We start from the raw sequence: 19,137 nt of genomic DNA on the forward strand, positions 1-19,137 counted from the left end.
TATCCCATGTTCTAGATTTAGCTGTTTCATCAGGCAGATGTTTAAGAACCAACTCATTTTACCTGGTAAAACCCAAAACCTGGTAATACAAGCAAATTATGATACAACCTCAGATCACCTCCGCTTTTCCACACATCCTCAATACCTATTCATCCCACTCTAATTCATCTTTTAAATATTACTATAATTACCACAAAAGCACCATCTTTTGGCCATTTGGCAAAGCAAATTAAAGGTTAGGAGTAACAAATTACCATTAGAAAGTCTAAAAGGACAAAATGACCATTCATCTCACATGTTGTAGTTATTATTATTTCAAGTTTAATAAGAATTATCAGATGAACCATACCTGGGACAGGCTTTTCTCCAGACTTTTGCTGTAATTTTAAGAATAGGGGAGGGAGGTGGAGGAAAAGGAGAAAAAAAAACAGGGAACATTAGCAAAGCTTTCTTCTTCTTGACTTCATAATTTTCATTAAAATTATACTTGCATGCAAATTATATTATAAATGACTTCATGAAGAAGAACTACTATCCATGTACCATAAAAAGTAAACTTATTTTCTACTTCTTATCCCCCAGTTCCAAAAAGACACAAATGTAAAACTAGAACAAAAGAATCAAAGGTTTTAAAAAGAGAAAAACCTTGAACATCAACAAAGTCCTTTGTGTCTGCACTGAGGCTACAATATTTTTAAAAAGTAGCTAAGGAGAATCCAATGAGAGGGAATAATGAAGCTTTTCAAAACTCCATAGACTTACTTGCTTAGGGGAAACAAGCGGAATGAAATCTGGATGACTGATTTTTAAAGTTGGCAGGTATTGGAAGTAAAGAAATAGAGGTATTTTTCTCTGAATATGAGACTTCTGTTGAGTGAGGGCACTATTAGAAATCAAACTGCAGGAAAAAATGACGGGGGCACTAGGAGTCAGGAACAAGGTCAGATCCTTCATTCAGCACAGCAATTCTTTTACTTGAGTGGGCCCTGTCACCTCTGGGATCTCACTACCCAATTTAAATGCTTTAAATCATTTTCCTCCTCCCCTGCTCCTTCATCCTCAAGGCTCACAACCTACCCTTCACCATCAGCCAAGGAAGGTGTGAACATCCCAAACTCTCTCCCTTCTACCTACCTTCAAACTTATAATACTTTTACATGCAGACATACATACATGAAAAATACTTCTCTATACTTCCCTGTCATCTCAGAATAAAAGTGTTCTTTAGAACACTTAATGCCTCTATTTCGGAGAAGGCAATGGCACCCCACTCCAGTACTCTTGCCTGGAAAATCCCATGGGCGGAGGAGCGTGGTAGGCTGCAGTCCATGGGGTCACTAAGAGTCGGACACGACTGAGTGACTTCACTTTCACTTTTCACTTTCATGCATTGGAGAAGGAAATGGCAACCCACTCCAGTGTTCTTGCCTGGAGAATCCCAGGGACAGGGGAGCCTGGTGGGCTGCCGTCTATGGGGTCGCACAGAGTCGGACACGACTGAAGTGACTTGGCAGTTGGCAATACCTCTGTTTGTTTTCTGAATTTCCTTCTGAATTTACATGCCCTCCCTAAGCTTTCTTTTCTATTCCTACGAATAAAGGCTTCAAAATTTTCTGTTATCACGTGCTCCAGAGTCAGGCTGTCCACTGCCTACCAACCCACTCCAACTACAAGTTCTGGGAACCACTACACTTAATAAGCCCAAAACTGAATTCCCCATTATTACCCACTGTACAGAAAAGGTTAACACAGAAGGCCTGAGGCTTCAATCCTTAAAAGGGCAACTTGCAAGGTTGGCCTCTAATGGTATCTGGAAACTTGGATTTCAGGAGGGTTCCCACCATTTCCTAACTGATAACGGCAGTTAATTATGCCTAGACTGTATTTACAACGCTGTTTTTGCTTCCTTCAAAGAGTGTGGTGGAATTTTGGTATGTGCTAGGTGCGTGGGTGCTAAGTCCCTTCAGTTGTGTCCAACTCTGAGCCACTCTATGAATTATAGCCCGCCAGGCTCCTCTGCCCATGGGATCCTCCAGGTATGAACACTGGAGTGGGTTGCCAGGCCGTTCTCCAGGGTATCTTCCCAACCCAGGGACTGAACCCACATCTCATGTCTCATGCATTCACAGGCAGGTTCTTTACCACTAGTGCCACCCGAGAAGCCCACGTGTTAGGTAAAGGGCGCCTGAAAAACCTCCCGAAACCTGGGCACCAAGTCTCTAACAGACTTCCTAGGGCAGAAACATCACAAACATTGCTGCGTTTTCACTGTTTAAACAAAAGAGTATATCCCGTATGACTCTTGGGTTATGGGTTTAAAATAGTGACAACACTGGACTATAGAGTTAATAATAAACTCCTTTGTGGAGCATATAAAGTTCTTCTAAATATGACTTTAATCCAATTTTTAAGTCTCATATTTCACCACTCTTTCCTTCATAAAACATGTAAAAGTAATCAAACTTCAGAGTATTTTCTGGTTCTTTTTTTTTTTTTACAACTACACTGCAGTATAACTGACATGCAAAAACACGGCACAGATTTGATATACACAACTTGGTGAGTCTGGACATACATATACTGTGATACCATCATCACAATCAAGGTAATAAATATATCCATCACCTCCAAGATTCCTTTTGCTCCTTTAGTTTGGAGTTCTGTGTGTTTGTGTGTGTGCACTGAAGAACACTCAACATGAGATCCACCCTCTTAGCAAGTTTTTAAATGCACAACACCATATTGTCAACTATAAGCAGTATGTTATACAGCCTATCTCTACAACTTATTCATCTTTATAGAGCTGTAACTACATCCTTTTTACAACTCCTTATTTTCCTCTTCCTTCATCCTCTGGAAACCACTATAATGTTTTCTACACCTGTAAGTCCGACTATCGAATACTTTGGATACCTCATATAAGGGAAACCATACAGTATTCATCCTTTGGTGACTGACTTATCTCACTTGGGACAATTATCTCCCAGGTTCATCCATGGTATCACAAATAGTACAATTTCCTTCTTTTTCTAAGACTGAATAATATTTAACTGTATGTCTATCCCACAGGTTTTTTTTTTTGGAAGTTAATTTAAGAGTTTATTATGAGTTATAAAAAATATCAGTCCATCAAACAATGTAGAAATAAGTATGCAAAAAGTCTGCAAAACAAAAGATACTTTAAACATGTTTAAGTAGAGAAGTTATCTGAAGTTCTGGATTTTCAGTCACTTAATTATTTGCATTATTATGCAATAAGTGAAGTTGCTCAGTCATGTCTGACTCTTTGCAACCCCATGGACTGTAGCCTACCAGGCTCCTTCGTCCATGGGATTTTCCAGGCAAGAGTACTGGAGTGGGTTGCCACTGCCTTCTCCAGGGGATCTTCCCAACCCAGGGTTCGAACCCGGGTCTCCTGCATTGCAAGCAGATGCTTCCAAATAATCCTTAACTTCAATTGGGGTAAGCCTCCTAAATCCAGCTTCGTTGCAGATTCCAACTTCTATATTACCTTCTGTCATCTGCCCTTCAAAGCTTTCCTTTAGGGTTAATATGACTGTATGAATGGCATCTTCAAGTTCCAGATCTTCACTGTATCTTTTCTCAAGGAAAGTTTTCCCATTCACATAGTTCTTTCCCATTGCTGTGGCTTTCCACACAAAGTAAGCTCCAAATGGATCTGACTGAAATAAATATGGCCATCCCTCATTCCAACCACAGATAAGTAAAGAAACTCCAAATGGGTGAACACCACCTGACTGGGTGTATTCCTGCATCACGGAAGCTACTCTCTGGACCAGCTGAGCTGTGGGAATGGGTTCTTGGTAAACAAAATAGTACTGTGGAGCTAGTTTTCAAGCTCTGTGCACAAGCATCCTGTAATCTGGGCCCATGCCACTATACACCAAACCTATATGCCTGGTGATGGTTCCACTTTATGGACACTTCACTCATCATACAGAATGGATTTGTTTCTCCTCAGTTGCCAAGACCATGCCATTTGCAGCTTTAATTCCCACTGAAGGAGCTCCTCCAGCTGTAGCAGCCAAAGCATAATCTATCTGGACAAGTTTCCCAGACAGGCTGAATGTTGTCAGTGAAAAGCTGTAACCATGCTCTGCCATCTTTACCCAAAGGCCTTATCCCAGTTTCTTTATCCATTCATCTGTTGATGGACATTATGGCTGCTTCCAGATTTTGGCTATTGTGAATAATGCTAAAATATTCACAATAATTACAAATGTGGGAGTACAGATAACTCAGATTTCAAACTATATTACAAAGCCACAGAAACCAAAACAGTATGGTATTGGAATAAAAACAGATACAGAGCAATGGAACAAAATAGAGAGCCCAGAAATAAACCCATGTTTATATGGTCAATTTATACCACACACAAAAATTAACTCAAATGGATTAAAGACCTGAATGTAAGACCTGAAATCATAAAACTCCCAAAAGAATAGACAGTAAGTTCCTTGACATTAGTCTTGGTGATGACTTTTTGGGTATGACACCAAAAGCAAACATAAACAAGTGGGACTATATACATCAAACCAAAGAGCTTCTGCACAGCAAAGTGAATCATCAACAAAATGAAAAGGCAATCTACAAAATGGAAGGAAATATTTGCAAATCTCGTATCTGATAAGAAGTTAATATCCACAATATATATGAAGAACTCATACAAGTTAACAGCATAAAACAAACAACTCAGTTAAAAACTGGGCAGAGGACCTGAATAGGTATTTTTCCAAAAAGACACAGATGGCCAACAGATACATGAAAAGTGCTCAACATCACTAATCATCCAACACAGCACTGTGAAGCAATGACACTCCAATTAAAAAAAGAAAAAGACAACTGGTGAGAATATTTAAAAAAAAAAAAGGAGGGGAGGAACACTTGTGCACTAGTGGTGGAAATCTAGTATAGCTACTATAGAAAACTGTATGGAAGTTCCCCTAAAAATAACAGGACTATCATATGACCCAGCAATCCCATTTCTGGTTATATATTCAAAGGGAATAAACACAAATTCTTGAACAGATACCTGCATTTCCACTTTCACTGAAGCATTATTCACAAAAGTTAAGATACAGAAAACCACCTATACATCTGTCAACAGAAAGGATAAAGATGTGATGTGTGTGTGTGTGAGAGAGAGCCTTCTGTGATACACACACACACTGGAATATTATTCAGCTGCGAGAAAGGATATCCTCCCATTTGTGAAAAAACAGATGAACTGAAAGAGCATTATACTAAGTGTTGAATAAGTCAGACAGAGAAAGCCAAATACGGTATCATTTATATGTGGAAATCTAAAATATTTAAACTCAGAGAGAACAGAGTGGCTCCCGCCAGTGGTTGAGGGAGTGGGGAAAATGGAGAGATGCTGGTCAAAGGTAAAAGATGAAATAAGGTCTGGGAATCTAATGTGCAACTTGGTGATTACTGCTAATATTACTGCAGTATATATTTGAAAGTTGCTAAGAGTAAGGAGATCAAACCAATCAATTCTAAAGGAAATCAACTCTGAACATTCATTAGGAAGATGCTGAAGCTGAAGCTCCAATACTTTGGCCACCTGACGTGAAGAGCTGACTCACTGGAAAAGATCCTGATGCAGCAAAAGACTGAAGGCGGGAGAAGAAGGGGACAACAGAGGATGAGATGGTTGGATGGCATCACTGATTCAATGGACAAGAGTTTGAACAAACTCCAGGAGACAATGAAGGACAGGGAAGTCTGGCGTGCTGCAGTCCACGGGGTTGCAAAGAGTCAGACATGACTGAGTAACTGAACAAGAGAGTAAAACTTATGCTATGGCGGAAATCATTTTGCAATATATAAGTGTATCAAATCCACAAGTTGTACATGTTAAACTTACACTACACTGTACACCAGTTATATCTCAATAAAGTTGATAATAAAAAGTTTATACCCGAGTGTTGTTTGATGTTATTTTATATGGAATTTTCTTGCTATTTTTACTGATAGTTTGTTGTTAGTATACAGACATGCAACTGATTTTGGGGTATTGATTCTATATCCTGAAACTTCACTGAATTCATGTATTGGTTCCAACAGTTTTTTAATGGAGCCATAGGTTATGCTATGCAAGCAGACAATTTTACTCCTTTCCTATTTGAATCCCTTTATTTCTTTGTTGCCTAATTTCTCTAGCTAGGCCTTCTAATACTGTGTTGAATAGAAGTATGGAGAATGTGATCTTTGTCTTGTTTTTCATCCTAAGAGAAAATGCTTTGTTCTTCACGACTGAATATGATAGCTGTGGGTCTGTTACAAATGGCTTTTATTATGTTGAGGTATGTTCCTTTCATACCTTTGTTTTCATTGTAACAGGATACTGAATTTTCCCAGCTGCTTCTTCTGCATCTATTGAGATGATTGTGGGATTTTTATTCTTCATCCTGATAATGTAGTGTACTATAATGATTGATTTTGGTTTGTTCAACTATCTCTGCATCCCAGGGATAAATCCCACTTGATCATGATATATGATCCTCTTAATGGGCTACTGTACTTAATTTGCTAGTATTTCATTGAGAATTTTTATACCTATTTTTACTAGGAATATTGGTCTGCAGTTTTCTTGTCTTGTAGTGTCTGTGTCTTTGGTATCAGAGCAATGCTGGCTTCATAAAATGAATCTGGAAGTGTTTGCTCCTCTTCAGTTTTTTTGAAGAGTCTGAGAATGGTGTTAATTCTCTTTAAATGTTTGGTAGAATTCACCCATGAAGTCATCTCTTCTTGGACTTTTCTTTGTTGAGAGGTTTAAGATTACTGATTCAGTCTCCTTACTCATTATTGGTCTGTTCGGATTTTCTATTTCTTAATGAGTCAGTCTTTGGTAGGTCATGTACCAAGGAATTTCTTATAGGTTATCCAATTTCTTGGCATATAAACTGTTTACAGTAGTCTCTTATGATCATTTTATTTCTGTGGCTTCAGTAGTAATGTCTCAAATTTTATTTGAGTCTTTTTTGTTAGTCTAGCTAAAATTTAGTCAATTTATCTTTTGAAAACACCAGCTCTTAGTTCCTTTGCCTTTTTATTGTTTGCTTGTTTTCTAAATTGAAGTATAGTTGATTTAAAATGTTGTGTTAGTTTCTGGTGTACCATTGATTCTTTTCTATTATTTTTCTAGTCTCTATCAGTGGAAGTTAAACAACACACTCCGGAACAACCAATAGGCCAAAGAAGGAATAAAAAAGGAGAATCAGAAATTATATGGAGAGAAATGAAATTGAAAACATAACATATCAGAACTTACAGGACAGCAAAAGAAGTACTAAGAGGGACGTTTACAGTGATAAAACCCTTCATTAAAAAGAAGGAAAGATCTCAGAAAACATAACTTTTCACCTCAGGAAATTAGCAAAAGAACAAACAAGGGATTTTCTTGGTTTCTGAGTATATTTTCATCATTTTCATGTTTCTTGTTTTGCATTTTCCATTTCCCTTTTCTAAATCAACAATGCCAAAAAAAAAAAAGTGAGCCACAAATGCAACTATATATGTAATTTTAGATTTTCTAGTAGTCACATTTTCAGAAACAGATGAACTTTAATATTTTTAACCAAATGTATTTCAAATAGTGTCCTAGACATATAACCAGTATTTTTAAACTAGACATTTTATACATATTCTTACGTACTAAGTCCTTGAACCCAGTATGTCTTCCACACATATCACAACTCAATATGGACTAGGTGTGTTTCAAATGCACAATAGTCACATGTGCTGAGGGTCTATTGTACTGTGTGGGTCTAGATGTTCTGCCTCCAACATTCCTAGTATGTATTATGTACTCACAGAATGAATGGTCAACCACACCTAATCTCTTACACTCTGTAGTCACTACTCATTGTCTTACATACAGCTGTAATTCACTGATTTATTTATTCAACAGACACTGTTTCATCTTCAAGTGTAATTAATGAGATTTCCCTAAACTGACTTTGAGTTCCAACTGAGCCTCTGCTCCCTTCAGTACCGTATCACCATTCCAACACCACATTTCATCCAGTAGAGTCAACGAAGGGGGAAGGGGAGGTCTGTTCTAAAGTCATCTCAGGGTGTGAAAAATCTCAATCAGAAACTACCCTTGAAAATCTCTTAAATAGGCCCTCAACAAGAAAAACAGTATCTATGACCTTAAGTCTAAGTATCTAAGTTGTATCCGACTCTTGCTACCCTATGGACTGTAGCCCACCAGGCTCCTCTGTCCATAGGATTCTCCAGGCAAGAATACTGGAGTGGGTTGCCATTTCCTTCACCAGGGGATCTTCCTGACCTGGGATAGAACCCAGGTCTCCTGCATTGCAAGCCAATTCTTTACCAACTGAGCTATGAGGGAAGCCCATCTATGACCTTGTGTGTATACAATCCTGTAAAGACAAATAAGAGCTGAGACAAATCATGAGAATAACATGTTCACACATTCCATTTCACACCTACTTCTCTGCCCAAGCTCATTCAATAGACCTGCTATTGCTGTTGGAATACCCAGAATAACATAAGAGAATTCATTTCAATTTCAACACCAGTATGACATAAGCCTATTTATTTTTACTCTTGTCTCCTCCATTTGTCATCAAATGTGCTATTGTGTTACAAAAGTTTAAACTATTCTCTAATTTAACGACTTAAATATCCACTATATTCAGGCTAGAAGGTAGCATACAGAGTGACAGCATGAGTTCCAAATTCCAGTTTTGTTACCAACACTTTCGGCAACCTTCTGAATATATTATCTATAAGCAGGCCTCACAGAATGTGAGGATTCCATGAGGAATTAAACTTTAAGAGCACAGAACAGTATTAATTAGATTCCCTTTACCCATTTCTCCCATTAAGTCCTTGAAAAACTTTCTTTTGATTCAGAGTTTTTAACTAATGAGGAAATCAATATGTTTAGATCACATCCGAAACAGTTCTTACTTAAAAATTAAAATGTCAGAAAAAGTGTTGAATCAAAATTAACCACATGCATTCTCATTACCTGCACAAATTTGGGTGGAAATTTTTGCCTAAGATCTAGAAGCAAAGCATCCACACGCTGTCTCTGGAAAATAGAGCTTGGTTCTTCTTTCCTTTTGACTTTAGGTTTGACTTTATCTATTAAAATATGAAGTCCAAATCAAAACACTAATTACTTTGATGCCTTATATTTTACAAATCTTTGTCTGCCACAAATATATTCAAATTTCATTTTTTTAATGGCTGCTATTCCAAAGGCAATCCCCCCGAATACATTAAACATAGCATAAGGACAGAAGCACTGAAACTCTGAAATGAGGTTAAAATTCTAACATTTATAAAGCTGACATATCTTTTAAAGATATTTCAATTTTAGCATGGACAGACACTGTTCTTACCTTTTCATAATTATTTAATTATGAAAAACTTTAAGGCTACATTTTCCATAATTATCTAACACATTTTGATTATGTGTGAAATTATCTTATATTTACTTTAAGTGTATTAAATTTGTTTTTCCCACAAAACCTAATAGGCACAAATGGAAAATGTAATTTTCATAAACTTTAGTTACCATACTCAACTATGAAGACTATAATCCACTAAAAATCAGGACAAACCAGACAACAAAAGATCATGAAGAGAGAAAAGAACTTACAAGAGAAATTCTGAAATTAATCATGTGTGGGAGTTTTCCTGGGAGGGCAATGTGCTGGCGGGTTGTTTCTAAAGGAGGGGTTCCATTTAAGTCTTACTTCAAATACTTCATTAGGGGAAAGAGCTCTTGGGAGAAGTTTATTCAACTCATGCAAACTTTCCTAAGTCAAATGTTGTTGCCAGCACCTACTATCAAGAATAAATACAACTACATCTCAAAGACCCTTTATTCCACGGGTCTGAATTTTATTTCAAGGCTACCTTTTCCATAGTAATTCATCCTAAGTTGCTATTTCTCTAAAGAGAAATGCAGAATATAGGTATACTGCTGTGGATATGTTTCTAGAAGTATTTTTATCGGCAAAATATGGTGCAAATCAAGTAGTGGATTAGCAGCTATGGAAACTACACCTGGCATCACAACAGGTGCTAATATGGAAAAATCAGAAACAGACTGGTAATCATCTGGAGATATGGCTTTAAGAGCATCTCCCCTAGTTCAAAGACTCAGATTTAGGTTCCAGGCTTCAAGATGACTCAAGAGTTAAGTAAGAAGGAAATATCATCATTACTCTTTCTTCATCATTGATTTCCCTTATGTTTTCTAAATATTTTAAAACCTTGAATCAACTTATCAAAGACGTCACTTACCAAAGAGATTAAAATGTATGCCTGCTGTTGCTAAGGGAATGCTATGACTACCACATCTAGTTTCAGGAAACCTAGCTCTGACAATGTTATCATCCTATGAGCTCTTCCTATAAGAGGTAAAACACACCAAGAAATCACTGATAGCCATTTTTTGAAAGAAAAACAGCTTCATCCTCCAAGTAACAAAAAGTGTTTTAGGAGGGTCCAGGTGTCCCACCTACCTTGCTCTTCGTGATCTTTGAAGTGCCACCAATACCCTTTGGAAGGGTGATATCGACAGTATGACATAGCTTCATCAAAAGCTGACTGAATGCCATGCACTGCAGTAAGCTGATAAAGGGAAAACCAATTTTGAACTTTTCATCAGTCATCCATAATTTACAAAGTAACTACAGTATTACATGTGCAAAGACAGTAATTCTTCTGTTTTTCAGAACCTGAATCACTATGTATCTGGGGCTGTTGTATATACTTTGAACAGGGAGCTGGCCCACAGGAAGCAATGCTTAAGACATTCTAATGGTCAACACTTTATTCCAAGGGAGAAGAGTTCCTGTTTAATTCTTGGAAGCAAGGTAGGTCAGCTAGAAGTTTTCTGTAATGTTTAAAGAATGTAAAGACACTTACCACTCTAGAGTTTATAACTGACCCCAAGTCTGGGGCCTGATAGATCACTCCAGCAATAATATAGTAATCAGCCAGTGGGATAACTAAAGCAGTGGGAGAAACAAATGCTTATTAATACAGCTATGCACACAAACTGCTAAATACACTTCCTTGAGAACAAAACTTTGACCTTTTCCCATATTAAAGCTTAAGGTGGGATTTGCCAATTCCTGTTTTTGTAAATAAAGTTATATAGAAAAATCACCACACCCCTTCATTTCCATCATTATCTAAGGCTGCTACAGCACTAGTGGAGTAGTCTCAGAGACCGTGAGGCCCACAAAGCCTAAATACTTCGTCTTTGTAATGTGGACCACCACAGAAGTGTGCTAACTTTTGCTCCAGGAGCAGTGCTTCTTAAACTTACTGATCATCTGAATCATCTGAGTATCTTGTTAAAATTAGACTCTGAGTAGTAAGGAAGGACAATGCATTTCTAACAAATTCCTAAGTGATCCAATGCTGCTGTCAGTCAACCACACTTCAGGGAATAAGACCTTAGAGCACGAGAGATTTAGGGTCCAGGATGAAGATATCAGACGCACTGAACTTGGCTCTGTGCTCCAGTCCAAGGTTCTAAGGAATAAAACAGCTGCTAGTGAGGCTGGTGTCATCATGGGTCACTTCTGTACCTGGAATCCTTCCATCATGTAAACTGTGTCCCTGGGGAGGGACTCTGATCTTTGATTATGAAAGTTAGTTTGGATTCTTGACTCTGGAACACAACTTCATTAGCAAAGTCATTCTCTGGAATCAACACCAGGGTGAAGGTTGTTCTCAAAGGTCTTGAAGAGAGCATGTGATTTAGGAGATGTAGCTGATCATCTCTGGAATGAGTGACTAGCTCTTTGATTCTAAATCAAGTCTGAACTCTATACTCTCCATACGATTTCTAAAGCAAGTTTTTATTTGGTAACATAACCCAAAAAAGACTTCTGGTTCAATGTGTCAATGAGGGTTTTCAACTGATCTTTTATGAATCTGGCGCAACTGCATCTACCAGGAATTAGACATGATTTCCTTCTGAGAGACTAGACTTCTGACAGGCAGAGGATGTCTACACGATCAGCCCTCAGTAAAAATTCTGGACTCAAGAGTCTCCAAGGGTCTTCCCTGAGCAGACATCTTATGCACATGGGGGTGCATTTCACTACTGGAGGGAGGGTGGACTTGGTGTGGCCCCTCACAGAAGGGAAAGCATGGGAAACCTACACATGGATTCCCACAGACCCCTAAAACAGAAGGCAATCCAAAACATAAGAACATACAGCTCAGGAGTCAATATATCATGGTATTTTAAGAAGAAAATAATACCTGAAGTTTACACATTTTACCTTGAGTAGGGGACTGCCGCTGTTGCTTCCGAATGATAAAAAGAATGGGCTCTTGAGCATGTAAAAGGATGTATTCCACTCCAACCATCTGACTGAAAACAGGAGGCAAAAATTCAGGGATCTATGAATGCCCTACAAACAATTCTGCAGAACATTCAATTATTATATAAACGCAGAGCAACATTGTAAATAGGATAAACTGCCTATGTGTGATATTAAAAATTGGCTGTTCAATAAAACTGGCTGTTTTTCCCAAGAAGGTGGAGCACAGATAAAGTAAGATTTGGTTTTTAAACAACAATAAAATTTCTCTATAAAAATTCATGATGAACTTACGTTAGATTACTTTCAGTCATGGAAGTACACTGAACTTACATTTCAAAAAAGGCAACTAAAATACCCATGATGCTTCCTGAACAAAGAGATCTACAAATATATATAAAACATAAAAATATACATGAACACTATATCTGTCCTAATTATATATCTCTACTATATATTCTACCCAAACAGAAAACATCAAACCTTATCCTCACCTCCAAAAAATTTTCTTCTGACATACTACATTTAAAAGCAACATCAAGATGCTTCAGTAAACATAAATATTTACCTCACAACAAAAGCTATTTAAAATACCAGAAATTTAATTACCTGGAATCCACACTCCCCATGTTTAGCTGACAGATGAAAAACCCTATTACACAGCCGTTTCAGAAACTTTTGTATCAGTAATAAATTCTTAATTATTTAGCATCTGAAGTCTGAAGAATCTTGCTTTGTATTTGTATGGCTAAAATTTTACTTGTCATACAAAAAAAATTTCTATAAACGGCACTATGGTTTAAGACATTAAATTAGATGTAGAGGAGATAATAAATACAGTTACCTGGTTAAGGACAACAGAGCTGCATTGTTAAAATCAATGACATCTACATCTACTGCATTTTAAATGGACTATAATATAGGAAGTTATAAAAAAAAAGACTTCCTAGGTTCCAAGTGACTACTAATAATTCCTTTGCATGTCAAACTTGTACAAACAAAACTCCGGTTCTTCCAAAACTTCTACTCTGTACTTCATGATCCACAGCTGGAAAGAAATATTCATTACAAAATCTGTAGCTGGCAAAGATGCTACCTTCTTACTAATAACTTACTTTAAGTGCTCTAAAGTTAGCCTCTGCATTTTGACCACTTCGTTATTACATGTCCTGTCATAAAAAGGATTACTTCTTTCTGAAAAATAATCCAGGACACTTCCACTGTTCAAAATAGGGATCCAGGAACTGTCAACCCAAGAGATTCCCAGCAGATTATCTTCAAAAAAAGAAACAAAATGATAAAGGATGAGAAAAGAGAAAAAAAATCCAATCCAACAAACATTTATTATGTATATAACAGAGGAGGCACTATGAATCTAAGAATGTCATGGATCCTAAACTATATACCCTCACAGTCTAACTAGAAGTGGTAAGTATGCAAGAAAACAATGACAACACATTAAGAACTACAATAAAGATGTGAATAAGTATGTTATGGGAGCACAGTGGAGCGAGCAGAATACCTCACCTGAGGGAACAGAAATGAGTTTTCCTGGGGTGAGGAGAAGGTGGGTTTTAGCAGGTGAGTTTTAGCACGATATGTTAAAGAATAAATAGAGGCTCACCATGGAGAAAAGAGAAGCAAAGCAATTCCAAGCAGAGAGAATGTAAATACAAAGGTAGGGAAATATAAAAATACATGATTAAAGGTCTAGGTGAAGAAGTTATAAGACTTGAAATCTAGAGAAGTCTTTATTGGAGATCCTGAGTTTTTATAATGTTGGCAACTAATTCAAAATTTTTCAAACAATACTCATGCCAAAGAAAACACATCCACTGCCACTAGTCTGAGACCTTCCAATTAAAGAGACAGAAATAAGTTAGGAAGCTATTATTATAGATGAGACCATAATGTTGTAAAGGGGGCAAATGAAAAGTTGAATGCCCTTAATTACAGCCATACAATGTCATATTTTAAAGAATTAAACCTTAAATTGTTCAAAATGGAAAAAGAAAAAGACAGACATGGAAAGTAGGGCTAGACAGCTTTAACTGAGCTTTTACTGGTTATCAGCTACAATGTTTCATTAACACTGACAGTACCAAATCCCACTAGGTGTTAAGCCATGGATGTCAAACTGCCTATATAATACTGGTTGAAGGAGGCAGAACTGAAAACTTCAATCTCTTCTAAACTGTAATTATTTCTGGCATCTATAAAGAAGTCAGACCTAATTCAAGGTGACAAGCAATTTAGAGGAAAACGAATCAAATTGAAAAAGCAGTTACACAAAGGTAAGACATGCTGTGCACACTATAAAATGAAGGAGGAAGAATAGACGAAGCATGTTAACGACCAAACAATCAGTAGAGACCACTGAGATGGCCCATCATAAATGGACCATGCCATAAACAAACATTTAACAGGCCAGGAAAAAACATTTTCAGAAAGAGAAAGGTTTTCCAAAGAAAAACAACTAAAGATAATCATTATTTTCAGCTTTTAACACTACAGTCCAGTTACTAAAGTTGTTTTCCTTAAGCAGCTTTCTCACACTTTTCTTCTTTATTTACTTAGGAACAATCATACAAAAGCATCTGCAGAAGAACAATTTGAGGCTGGTTTCTCCTTTACATAGTAACTATGTCCATATGGTGTTAAAAGTTATTGACAAACCATTACAGTATCACAGATCATTTCAGCATAGGCAGAAAAATAATCTGCAAAAGCAAATAAATGTATAATTATAGATTCTTCCTCTCCACAATTATGGAGCATTAATGATATGGGCGTGAGGTGATGAGGGCCTAGTGGAAGGCAATGGCAATATACAGCAAGATAAAAACAAACATTTTTTAGGAGGGAAAAGAGACAATTTGCCGAATGACCAATTATAAAGTCAGCGAGCTTAGGAACCAGTAAATGATTTATGAAGGTGTAATGAATTTGGCTTGAATACACTGAGTTTACATATGGAATCAGACTCTCAGAATTAGGAAAAATTACAAATGTCATCTTATCCAAGAGACTGTTCAGTAAATTCTCTCTACAATTTTCTTCATCTGGCGGTTTCCTGATCAGCAATTTTATGTCATATTTTCTTCATTTAGTAAACTAGTCAAAGATAAAAAGTAAGGTGAGTATGACCTGGAAATAAATACAGAGAACAGTATTTACCACTTTTGAACACTAACAGTACAGATACTACTTTACCCAATAACTCAAGATTGGTACTATTATTAATATTAGTTTACAAAAGAAAAACCTGAAATACAGCAAGGTTAACTCGTCAAGGTCACAGAACCACTAAATGGTAGAGTTGAGATTTGAAACCAGGCAGCTCAGCTCCAGAGCCCACACACCTCTACACTTGGCTGCCTCAAAATCAAAATACTGAGTCAGGAGAATTTCTGAGAGAAGCCAGGACTGATACCACAGATTTGGAGACCACTAGTAGAACAATCGGAGAAGGCAATGACACCCCACTCCAGTACTTTTGCCTGGAAAATCCCATGGATGGTGGAGCCTGGTGGGCTGCAGTCCATGGGGTCACTAGGAGTCAGGCATGACTGAGCGACTTCACCTTCACTTTTCACTTTCATGCACTGGAGAAGGAAATGGCAACCCACTCCAGTGTTCTTGCCTGGAGAATCCCAGGGACGGCGGAGCCTGGTGGGCTGCCGTCTATGGGGTTGCATAGAGTCGGACACGACTGAAGCGACTCAGCAGTAGCAGCAGCAGTAGAACAATGAGTGCTGTCCTGTAGAAGAGGTAGTCTAACCAAATTCATTTCCTCTTCTCCGTTCCTTTTGCCAGTATCACATCTAATCTTCCAAGTGTCACTTGGATAGTAGCCTCCTTACGGGGCTTCCTGTCTCCAGATCTTCACTCAATCCTATTCAGCCTTAAAAATGCCACTTATACATTAAAAAAAAAAAAATTTGATTGATTGATTACTTTTGGCTCTGCTGGGTCTCTGTTGCTTTGTGGGCTTTTTCTAATTGCTTAGAGCAGGGGCTACGCTTCGCTGCAGTGCATCAGCGTCTCACTACAGTGGCTTCCTGGCACATGGGCTTAGTTAGTTGCCCCGTGGCATGTGGAATTTTCCTGGACCAAAGATCAAACCTATATCCCCTGGATTGGCAGGCAAATTATTAACTACTCGATCACAGGGGAAGCCCAACTTGTACATTTTTCAGTGAGAGCTGCATAATACATCATGATATTCTATGCAAAATTTAATTATTACTTTAATCTTCTTACTTAAAGAACGGCAGTGCACCTACAGTCTAAAAGAACAAGGTCCAAATTCTTTAACACAGCATTTCACAATCTAGCTCCAATATTCCTACTTCACTGCCCACAATTCACCATCACACAGCAGAATGGCACAAGGAAAAAGTATTGACAACTATAAGACAGCAGGCGAGTTAACCTCCCCATGCCTCACTTCTCTCATCTATAAAACAGGTATTATTATGTATGTAAAAGGTTTAGTACACTGTAAAAATTCAGTGTCAATTATGACGATGATGGTGGTACTGCTGGTAGTCAATTTCATTTAAGATCAATACAACTGACCTTATTTCTGGCTTAACCAAAGGTGTCCTAGTTTGGGCCTCTTTTTTCTTTTTTTTCTAGTTTATACACTTTTATGGAAAAAATAGAAACCTCTTTTATTCTCAAAAGGGTATAGGTTTACCAGAAAATTCAAAGGGTCATGTTAGATTAAACTCATTTCAAATGTTACTAATCTCTGCAAAGTCTTTCTCCAGTTTCCAAGGTAGAAATAATGGTTTCTTTCTCTATGTTCTCAGAGCAGTTTCTATATACTTCAATTATTAATTATTAATAACCCACGAATACAAATGTGTTCCTGTTAAATGCTGACTTTTTAAGAAACTGGGGCTGTGGGTTACTAATCAAAACTAGCACAGGATCTGACTGGTTAGAGTTAGAAAAAGCTCATTAATTCATGATTAACGGCTAAGTATAAGTTACTCTACTGGTCATAAACTTACACATACTCCAGTATCCAAAGATGTTCATCTACAAAATACTTAACTAGGTGATGTGTGGCTGTAAAATAGAATACCTTAGCTCTCCCACATAGAAACTACCTAAGACCACAGCCCAATAAAGAGAATACACTACCCAAACAAGCAGACTCCAATAACTTCTTGCCATCTGCACTGTTACCACCCTAGTCTGAGCTATCCCCAAATCCCCATTCATTACAAAAATGGCCTTCTAACTAGCCTCCCTAATTTCACCATTGCCCTCCTACACTGTTCTCAGCAGCCAAAGTAACCCTAAGAAAAAGTAAGTTATATTATGTTCATCCTCTTTGGTCAGAACCCTCCCGTGGTTCTCCGTTTTTACTCAGAGGAAAAGCCAAAGCCCTTACAACAGCCTACAATTTCTAGATGACCAAGCCACCAATTCTCTCTGACCGCCTCTATTTCCGGCCTCCTCACTCACTCGGCTTCAGTCATACTGGCATCCTTGCTCTTCTGACACACCATACACATTCCCACCTTAGAGTCTTTGCCTTAGAGGCTTTAACAAATCTAAATAAAAAGTGAAAGTGAAAGTCGCTCAGTCGTGTCCGACTCTTTGTGACTCCATGGACTATACAGTGATGGAATTCTCCAGGCCAGAATAATGGAGTGGGTGGGTAGACTTTCCCTTCTCCAGGGGATCTTCCCAACCCAGGGATCGAACCAGTTCTCCCCCTTTGCAGGTGGATTCTTTATCAGCTGAGCCACCAGGGAAGTCTAAAGTTATGAAAACTAAACAGTCTGATAAGACTTTTTATTTTTTATTCAATTGCAAGCGAGAGCGTGTTGACGTGGCCCTAACAAAACTCTCTGACAACAAGCGAGTAATGAAATTAGGTGCTTGATAGTCTCACCTATAATGAAAGAAAAACATATAGTAAGCATTATTCAGAAATGCTGAAGATCACTAGACATTTTGACAATATATAAATGACAATATATTTGCAATGCATGTGCCAGACTCCAATTTGGTCAATAAAGAAAAAGGAGTATCAAACGTCAGGATTAAGGCGGCCCCCAGGAGAAGGCAATGGCACCCCACTCCAGTACTCTTGCCTGGAAAGTCCCATGGACGGAGAAGCCTGGTGTGCTGCAGTCCATGGGGTCGCTGAGAGTTGGACACGACTCAGTGACTTCACTTTCACTTTTCACTTTCATGCACTGGAGAAGGCAATGGCAACCCACTCCAGTGTTCTTGCCTGGAGAATCCCAGGGACGGCGGGATTCACGACTGAAGCGACTTAGCAGCAGCAGCAGGCCAAGTTCCAAGGATGAACCAAACCCTGTCAGCGGCTTATCACCCCACCCCCTTCTATACCCAAAGGCCGTTCCTTCACCCGGATAGAGAGCCCCAACCAATACTGATGGAGACGTATGCACAACAACACCGCAGCTATCAGGGCTCAAAGCCCAGGGTTTCTTCCAAGCCCCTTCGTTTTAACGCTTCTAAGAGACTCCTGAACAACTGCGAAAATCTAGGCAGTTTTCCGCCAGATTTGAGCTTCGAGTCGTTCAGAAAAAAAAAAAAAAAAAAAATCAAAAGAGCTTGGCAGATATCACAAAGGAACCAGAATTTTGCCCTCAAGAGCTATAAATCCCTAAACCAGGTCCCAGACAATCAGAAAACAAAGGATGATAACACAGGCTACCTCGGATATCCACCGCCGCCATAACTCCGAAAGTGTTTTCAGGCCCTTCTTCCGGCGCAGAGAAACCGT

At 38.2% G+C, this 19,137-nt stretch overlaps 1 protein-coding gene and 1 pseudogene across 2 annotated transcripts in view; both read right to left on the minus strand.

The window, feature by feature from the left end:
• The window catches only part of MED6 (mediator complex subunit 6), a 45,045-nt gene extending 25,937 nt beyond the window's left edge, over positions 1 to 19,108 (minus strand). For both annotated transcript variants that reach the window (XM_060418231.1, XM_015097151.4), the window contains exons 1-7: positions 19,069 to 19,108; positions 13,475 to 13,634; positions 12,318 to 12,409; positions 10,945 to 11,027; positions 10,539 to 10,647; positions 9,032 to 9,147; positions 350 to 377 (exon numbers count right to left, since the gene is read on the minus strand). In XM_060418231.1, coding sequence (XP_060274214.1) covers positions 350 to 377; positions 9,032 to 9,147; positions 10,539 to 10,647; positions 10,945 to 11,027; positions 12,318 to 12,409; positions 13,475 to 13,634; positions 19,069 to 19,090 — 610 coding nt within the window. In that variant the 5' untranslated portion in view covers positions 19,091 to 19,108. The remainder of the gene's footprint in view (positions 1 to 349; positions 378 to 9,031; positions 9,148 to 10,538; positions 10,648 to 10,944; positions 11,028 to 12,317; positions 12,410 to 13,474; positions 13,635 to 19,068) is intronic.
• LOC121820003 (proteasome subunit alpha type-2-like) lies at positions 292 to 8,962 on the minus strand (annotated as a pseudogene).
• Positions 19,109 to 19,137: the final 29 nt, after the last annotated feature.

Source organism: Ovis aries, chromosome 7, assembly GCF_016772045.2.
Source record: "Ovis aries strain OAR_USU_Benz2616 breed Rambouillet chromosome 7, ARS-UI_Ramb_v3.0, whole genome shotgun sequence".
In the NCBI taxonomy this organism is placed as follows: domain Eukaryota; kingdom Metazoa; phylum Chordata; class Mammalia; order Artiodactyla; family Bovidae; genus Ovis; species Ovis aries.